The sequence below is a fragment of the Drosophila mojavensis genome, unplaced genomic scaffold (genome assembly GCF_018153725.1).
Source record: "Drosophila mojavensis isolate 15081-1352.22 unplaced genomic scaffold, ASM1815372v1 contig_74, whole genome shotgun sequence".
NCBI lineage: Eukaryota > Metazoa > Arthropoda > Insecta > Diptera > Drosophilidae > Drosophila > Drosophila mojavensis.
In genome coordinates this window covers 20,421,466-20,429,236 of record NW_025318899.1, presented here as the reverse complement: position 1 = coordinate 20,429,236, position 7,771 = coordinate 20,421,466, and the positions used below count along the sequence as shown (strand labels likewise).

The following is a 7,771-nucleotide window of genomic DNA, read 5'->3' as shown; positions in this document are numbered from 1 at the left end:
AATACTTGTATTTTTACACTCATTTTCTATTAATTCTCTTATATTTTCATTTTAATTTTCATCCGAGTATTGCATATTAACCCGATTTCGACGATTTGGTGAGCAATGCTGTATGTACTGGAGGAGTGAGCGCAGAAAGATAAAGTAGAATAGTTCCGCAAGGAAAACTACGCTAAAACCAAACATCAGACTCATAATGCCACCAGTTAAAGCTAAAACCCAGCAAATATATCGCAATATTAATAGATATAGAGATAGATTCTTACGATCCAGCTCCACTCACACATGTACTCCGTGAGACCCGTGTAGGAGGATCTCACATGGCTGCGAAAGTAATTTTCGTCGTGATAGAAGTTAACTATCGCCAAGTTCGTAACAATGAAATCCGTAGAGAAGTTTTTAAAGAAATCGCCCTGAGGGCTAACACTATCTTGCTGGAAAGGAATGATGGGTATGCTGAACGCATTGGGAAAGTACGTGACATCGTGACAGCCAGTCAGACAGAGCTCCTTGCACTCCGTACTCTCGCCATCCGCATTCCCGAGCTCCGCCCGATTCACGCAATCGAAGTGGGCGACATGGCAAACGGTCGCATTGCGATAGATCAAGGGCAGGTAATAGGGTATGCAGTCGCAGAGCCTTAGGAAATAGATCGCATCACACTCTGCCTCGCAGTTGCGCCGTGTGTAGTACTTATAGAAGAGAAGCTTCTGCTCATCACTGAAAATGCATTGTCTGGTCTTGCGATCGATGTTGCGTATGGATGGGACAGCTTCATAGCTATTCGGCACGATGCGATAGTTGGTTTCGTGACCTAGCATGATGGGTAAACCAGATTCCTTCAAACGCGGCTGATCGATGGAGTTGTATAGAAGTACCTAGGTAGTAAGGAAGGGTATACATCTATAGAGATATACAAATAGATATCTTAGAATCAATAGAATGAATGTGTATCAATAAATAACTGTAGAGCTATAGAGTATACGAAGCGATTAATTGACATAAGGAAACATAAAGTACCTCAGCGTTGGTAAAATGAATATGGTAATGATGTATCAAAAATATTAAGGGATCATAAAAGTATGCATACATAATACGAACTCTTCATATATCTTGATCATGATATAATATATACTAAAATTTGTACTCTCATCTCCAATTTACTACGACTTGCGATTTTTTATACAATCTTGATTATAATAAAAATCCAAACCTTAAATCCTTGTCCATTAGTTGAGGAGCAATAATACTCGTCTGTAAGCCCATTGAGCACAATTTTTAGACCGTTATAAATGCCCATGCCAAGACCTGGACGGGGATAATATCCAGCAGGTAAATATTTTGGATAACCCGTAATGGGATTCCAATCTACAGCAATATCCGAAAGACCCTTGGAGGAAGTATAATCACGGAGTGTAGAGTCACTGAATGAAACTAAATTATTATGATCTCAATGTAAAGAAATATTTAAATAATATTTAATAATTTTGAAATTTTTTTACATATTTACATACAAATTTTCATAACAGCACAAAACAATAAAAATGACATTTATTTAAAAAATAAATAAATAATTTAATTAGGGTTATAATAAAAAATATATAAATTCAAATATAAATTAAAACAAAATGTCCAAATTATTAAAGATATTAAAAATAATTATACATTTATTTATAATCAAAAATAAAAACACAAGTAAAAATCATTTAAAATTTAATAGAAATATACACATAAATACATTAATCTTGTATTATATCAAAATTTTCATTATTATTTTTTTTTTAATATTATTTCCCACCTGTGCTTGTATAAATAATACGGATGCAGAAAATTGAAGACGCAGCAGAGGCCCTCGTCCACGTAGATCTCCCGGAATAGATCCGTGCAGGGCAGAGTCTTCTGGCCAAACTCGCAGGAGACCATCAGCTCGTCGCACTTGTGCGAGATATTAAAAATGAAATTGGCAAACGAATTGCGCTTGAGGCGTGGCCTAAAGGAACTGAAGCGAGTGTAATTGAATTCCTGGTTGCACGCCTTCTGCAGCATCGCGTGCTCCAGCGAACCACTAAGGGAACTTGAGTATTCAATTTCCAGATATCTATGGGAGCTACGTACTTTTGAAATGTGGACACTATGGAGCTCTTGGCCTTGTTCATGCTGCACACAGTTATCGCGGGGAAGGGTATGCTCTGTATCGCAGTCACCGTTGGACTAATGCCAATGATCACGGGCGTGCTCTGCCACTTGTGGAACACATTCACGGCCAGGTTGATGGCCACATAGACGGCCACTATGAACACCTTCACAAAGTACAGCTGCACCCAGCCGGGCAGCTTGTTGTTCCACACATATTTCAAGCCCTGCAAGGATGTGCTGCGCAGGAATTCCTTCGACCTCCGCTCGATGCTTTGCCACAATAATTTCAACACTTTCCGTAGCCACATTTTCGACGGATTGCTGCTTAGTTGCCTCCTTATATAGGTGAGCAATACGTTTAAAATGAATTAACTAATGGATTTTCTTTTTCTTCTGTAAGTCTTAATTTAACATCTAATTACACAGGTCTTAATGACTTTTAGGCATAGATTGGATAATAATAAAGCTAAATAGTGTGACATACCTTAGTTGATTGAGTTTGTATCACTCGCGTTGGACTAGTCGATGGTTAATTACTAAAATCTATGCACAAGAAATATATATACAGTTGGACATAAACTAAAGTTAGTGTACAATAAGTAGCTGTACATAAACTATAACTTCTAGTAGGCAACCTTAGACAGATCTTAAGCATGTCTATAATATAGTCCATTCAAATATATAAAACTACCATACACATTTTTTACAGCAAGGAGAACATAATTTTAAATTTCAATCTAATTAAATTTTTTTAATGTTTTAAAGTAAAATTTTCCTGTTTTTTTTTTTTAACTTAATGGTTTGGAATTCTTATATGATATGTATATATGCATGTACATTAATTAATTTGTAGTTTTTCAAGGCTTACAAAAATGTTCTGGAAATAACAAAAAAAAATATATGTCACAAAAAAAAAAAAAAAAAAAAAAAAAAAAAAAAACATTAGCTATATGTAAACTAAGTTTGTTCATTACTATTATTCAGCTCAGTTAGTAGAGCTTCTATGTATTTGTAGTTCGAATATAAGTTTTTATATAAAAATAAAACTGGAATAATATTTCTTTTACGTGTATACATAAATCTATATCATATAATATACTCCCTGAAATTCAATTAAATGCACTCAGTTTTCCTGGATTTTTTTTAATGTTATGCATATAATATACATAATATAAATATTAAATTACACGGAATAGTCCTAGGGCCAATTGGGCTAAAAATACATTGAATTAAATTAATATTTATTAATTTAATATTTATGTCTTTCAATTTCTTTATATTCTCGTATTTTCACCTTGCAGATATTTTTTATACTCTGTATTCAATGAATCATACCACTCTCGTGGCATTGCAACTGGGCTATTTATATACATTATAGAAACTACCTCTATGAGTCACTCTGAAATTAATAAAAATAAAAATAGATTGTAATGGATTTCTTATTAACAGTTTTTCGTTATAGTTCGAGTCGCAAACCCGTACTATTTCTCATAAGACCTTCCTTATCTCCCCCGTAGTTTTACCTGATTGAGGAAATATATGATAAATAAATATATAATATATATATAGTTATACATTCACATTTTACAGAATTTTTAAAATTGCATTTATTCAGACATATATATTTTATGTTAAATATATATATACGCTTGTGTGTATGTATGTGTGTACATATATATGTGTGTATATGGTATGTTAAGAGTTTGCATTGCCTCTGATTGCAGATTGCCCCTCGGTCGAACTTACAGAACTAATAAACAACGGAATATATGCAGGCAGGCGGGGAATGGGGGAATGGGGGAATGGAACTGGGTCTAAGTGTTAGCGGGTAGCGGACTGATAAGGTATTTATTTTTCTAAATAAATATCTATATAGCTCTAACTGTACAAGGCCCGGGGCAAAGCTGATAAACGTGTGTTAAGCAAACACAGGCTAAAGCATACAGAATGAAACAGAAACACAAAAATAAAACAAAATACTTGTACGCTGCACTGGGCAAAAGAATTTTGGGTCGGGGCCGCAGGAATGCATGAAGATTAAGTTTGGGCGGCCTTTAGCGACCGTTCCAGTAGCCAACGCGTCCGTTTTCGAAGGCCAAATTGATGCGTGGATGGGGCAGCGCCTTGCCCGGCTGCAGTGGCTCTCGCAGCTGGGCGGGCGTCGACGGATCGTCCTCGAACAGCAGGCACTGACGCACAAACTCCAGAAACAGCTGCTGCGCCTGCTGCACCGCAGCGGGCAGCGCCTGCAGATTGGCATCGCTGCTCAGCTGGCGGACGAGCTGTTCGCAGATGCGCGTATTCGTGTCCACATCGAAGAGCGGCACACCGAAGTTCACATCCAACAGCGTCCACTCCTCGGTGTTTGGCTCCGGCTCGGCAGCCGCATCCCCAATGGGCAGCTCCACAGAGCTCTGCGAGAGCAGATCGCCACGACTGCTGCTGCTGTGGTCATTGCATTTGGCCAGCTCGCTGGCCAGCAGCTGGGTGCAGTCCGCCGAGGTGTATTCGTTAGCTGGCCCATGCTCGGGCGTCGTGGCGAAGTGATTCTCGTCGGGACTCTTCAGCTGAAAGCTGGTCAGCTGATCATTTGGCACACTGTTTGACTTGCTGGCGGACGCGACGGCGGCGCCCTGCGTCTGACGCTTGCGCTGCGGCAGCTTCAGCTTCACCTGCAGCTCGTACTCCTCGCAGCCCAGATCGGGCACGCCCGTATTCAGAAATGTTATGTAGCCGCACTGATGACGCAAATCCAAAAGGCTGGACAGCTTTTGCACAGCTCGATGTGTGGCCCACTTGGCCTGGCCCGCATCGGTGGCCTGGAATGGAAACGATTCGTAGTGCAGCTCGCCACTCGTACGGATGCCGTAGCCCTGCAGCAGGATGCAGCCGTTCTTTAGCTGATCGTTCAGATTGCGAAAGTTCTCCGAGTTGAGCACATAGGCGTCCGAGTGGAGTATGTTCACCAACAGCTTGCCATAGCCCAGGAAGAGGCGTGGCAATGTCTTGAGCACCGTGCCGCGACACAGCAGCAAGCTGGGCGGTCCATAGCCTGCGAAGAGGGAAGTGAAATCAAATTAGACTCCGACTCGAGTCGACAACTCGCTACTCACCCGTGATATGGTTGTAGAACAGCTTGCTCCACATGGGCATTGCGTCGGAGCTGCGCACAAACTGCCCGAAAAACGGAATGCTAAACATGTGACTCAGCGTGGCCGTCAGCGGCGTGGCCGATACAATGAACTTGTACTTCTTCTCGAGCACACGATCGCGCGTCTGCCAATCGAGGCCCTCCAAGCACTCCAGTCGCAGCAGGTCGAGTCCACCCGGCAGCAGCGGACGCAACGAACAGATGGTGGAGCGTAAGATAACGGCGTGTGCGAAGTACCGTGAGACATCGCCCTCGCCCTCGGCGTCCAGCAGAGAGACCTGCTCCAGCTCGGCCAGAAAGCTGTCCAGGCTCTCCTCGCACAGTTTGCCCACCTCGAACATGGTGACGGCGTGATTCTTCAGCCCAGGCGACAGATTGCCCATCATCAAGAATGCAGTCAACGTGGAGTCGAACAAGAAGCCCACGCGCTTGCCGCTCTTTGGTGAAGCACCGACTGCTGGTGCTGGTGCTGCTGCTGCTCCAACTCCAGGTTTTGTTGTGGTCGTGCGCTCGCTGACCTCTTCCAGCTCGGAGCTAAGCTCGTGGTCGTCGCTGTTGTTGCCATTGTTGTGTGTGGGCGCTGTGGGCGTGGTCAGGTTGGCAAAGCTAAAGTCGCTAGTGTTGCCATCGGACGAGAGATAGCCAATTGAGCTGCTGTCTTTGTCTTTGTCCTTCTCCTTCTCCTTGTCCTTATCCTTCTCCTTGTCGCTATCTTTGTCCTTCTCCTGCTTGGGCGTTTTGGGACTCGACTGCTGCTGCTGCTGCTCGAACTCGAAAGTTTGAGCGTACATGTTGTAGTTGAGCGGCGTTATTTGCGGCGTCTGCGGCGGCTGCTGCTCGTTGTAGGCCGCCCAGCTGGCGTGATGCTGTGCCGAGTCGTGCTCCGTCTGTTTGCGCTGAGCAAAGCCGAGCCGGCAGATGAAGCTGATCGCCTGCTTCACGCTATCCAACTCCAGTTGCAGCATCTGCGCCAGCTCCGCAATGCTCATGTGCTCGTCGGCGCTCACGAAGATCTTGTAGAGCAGATTCTCAAAGTAATCACCGCTGACGCGATTCATGACAAAATTGCGCAGCGGTGGAATGCAAATGCGATCCTCACCGCTAATGGGCACATCCAGATAGATGAGTCCCTTGCGATAGAGGCTCTGCACCACCTGGTAGTCGCATTTGCCCGCTGGCTGGGCGCCAAAGTCGATGAGATCGTCCAGCAGGCTGCGCTCGGCAGGCGTCACGAGGCGTATGTCTGACTCCAGGACATAGCCAATGTCCAGGCGCCACCAGGGCTCCATATGAATGTGCACGGGCAGACGTGGCAGAAAGTCCAGCGGATTCGGTTTGGCACTGAAGAGCAGCGTGCGCGGCGTGTGGGTTTTCAATTCGCTAATTAGCGCCAGATACTCATTGCGTCCAATGCCCAGGACTCGCAGACAGTCCGCAGCTGTGAAATTGGGCAGCGTGTCGTAGCTCTTGTCGCTGCGCAGCAGCTGGCTGAGCACATCTAGGTAATAGTTGAAGGGCGTCACACGGAGACCCTTGGTCACAATATCGGCGAGATGATAGGGAAATACGCCCAGGCTATTGATATTCTTCTGGATGAGCAACTCGTAGTAGCGCTGCTCCTGCCGAAAAACCTTCGAGACGAGATTGCCTCGGAAGCGAAGCTGATTCTTCAAGCTGTAATTGAATACGTATTTCTCATAGTCGCGCTGGTTGTTGTGCAACACGGAGCGCAGATGCACTGGCAGCTCCTGCCAAGGGACATTTCCACGCACGCACTGCTGCAACTGCAACTGGCAGTTGCCACCCTCTGTCGCCGTCGTCTTCGTCGTTGACGTCGACATTGCCATCGACGTCATCGTCTCCACCTGCGAACGCTCTTTTCGCTGGTTTGTTTACCTGTCGCAGTGCTCAGTTTAGTTGTTGTTGCTGCCTCTTGATAGTTTTGGCCATTACATGTTGTGTTTTAACCAGTATGGAATGTATTTGCTGATGTGTTTACTTTCTTTTTTGCGTTTGCGTTTCGCGTTCGTTACGTTTTGTCGTTCTTATTCTATTTTGGCAGGCAGGCAAATGAGACACAGCTGATAAAAACAATCGTCTGACTGGCAGCTCACTTTCGTACGCACGCGTTTAGCAGCACTGGATTTTAAAAAATACTGCACTCTGACTGGAAAAATACAACACCCTTTCTTGAAAAGACCACACAGACACTTGGATTCGTTTGGCAACTTGTGAGTTGGATAGTTTTGTAAATTATCGTAGAATGAAAACAAATAATTTTAACTAGAAAATTGCGAATTTATTTTAAATACTATGCTACTATACTATATATATTAAAATATTTTCATTACATTTGAAATCAGTAGTAAACAGTTAATAGCTGCTTAAATGAGTAATTTATATAGTAATACACCAATTAGTTTTATTTACAAAAATGTTACAATTATATATAATAATTTACCAACAGCATTCTCTCCATGAAAA

At 43.3% G+C, this 7,771-nt stretch overlaps 2 protein-coding genes across 2 annotated transcripts; both read right to left on the bottom strand.

The window, feature by feature from the left end:
* Window positions 1–41: 41 nt before the first annotated feature.
* LOC6583121 (pickpocket protein 28) lies at window positions 42–2,850 on the bottom strand. The gene is made up of 5 exons (XM_002008763.3): window positions 2,116–2,850; window positions 1,799–2,065; window positions 1,214–1,424; window positions 284–878; window positions 42–212 (listed from the first exon to the last, which is right to left on the bottom strand). Exons 1-5 carry the CDS (start codon window positions 2,442–2,444, stop codon window positions 52–54), a joined length of 1,563 nt encoding a protein of 520 aa, XP_002008799.1. The 5' UTR covers window positions 2,445–2,850; the 3' UTR covers window positions 42–51.
* Window positions 2,851–3,957: 1,107 nt separating this feature from the next.
* On the bottom strand, window positions 3,958–7,401 carry LOC6583120 (protein FAM91A1). The gene is made up of 2 exons (XM_002008762.4): window positions 5,250–7,401; window positions 3,958–5,188 (listed from the first exon to the last, which is right to left on the bottom strand). Exons 1-2 carry the CDS (start codon window positions 7,141–7,143, stop codon window positions 4,191–4,193), a joined length of 2,892 nt encoding a protein of 963 aa, XP_002008798.2. The 5' UTR covers window positions 7,144–7,401; the 3' UTR covers window positions 3,958–4,190.
* Between the last annotated feature and the right edge of the window lie 370 nt (window positions 7,402–7,771).

Coding starts and splice junctions, on each gene's coding strand:
- LOC6583121 (XM_002008763.3), bottom strand. CDS start 2,444: ATGTGGCTACGGAAAGTGTTGAAATTATTGTGGCAAAGCATCGAGCGG. Junction 1,425..1,798: donor TATTATTTATACAAGCACAG/GTGGGAAATAAT, acceptor AGTTTCATTCAG/TGACTCTACACTCCGTGATT. Junction 879..1,213: donor CTAATGGACAAGGATTTAAG/GTTTGGATTTTT, acceptor CTTACTACCTAG/GTACTTCTATACAACTCCAT.
- LOC6583120 (XM_002008762.4), bottom strand. CDS start 7,143: ATGACGTCGATGGCAATGTCGACGTCAACGACGAAGACGACGGCGACA. Junction 5,189..5,249: donor GTTCTACAACCATATCACGG/GTGAGTAGCGAG, acceptor CCCTCTTCGCAG/GCTATGGACCGCCCAGCTTG.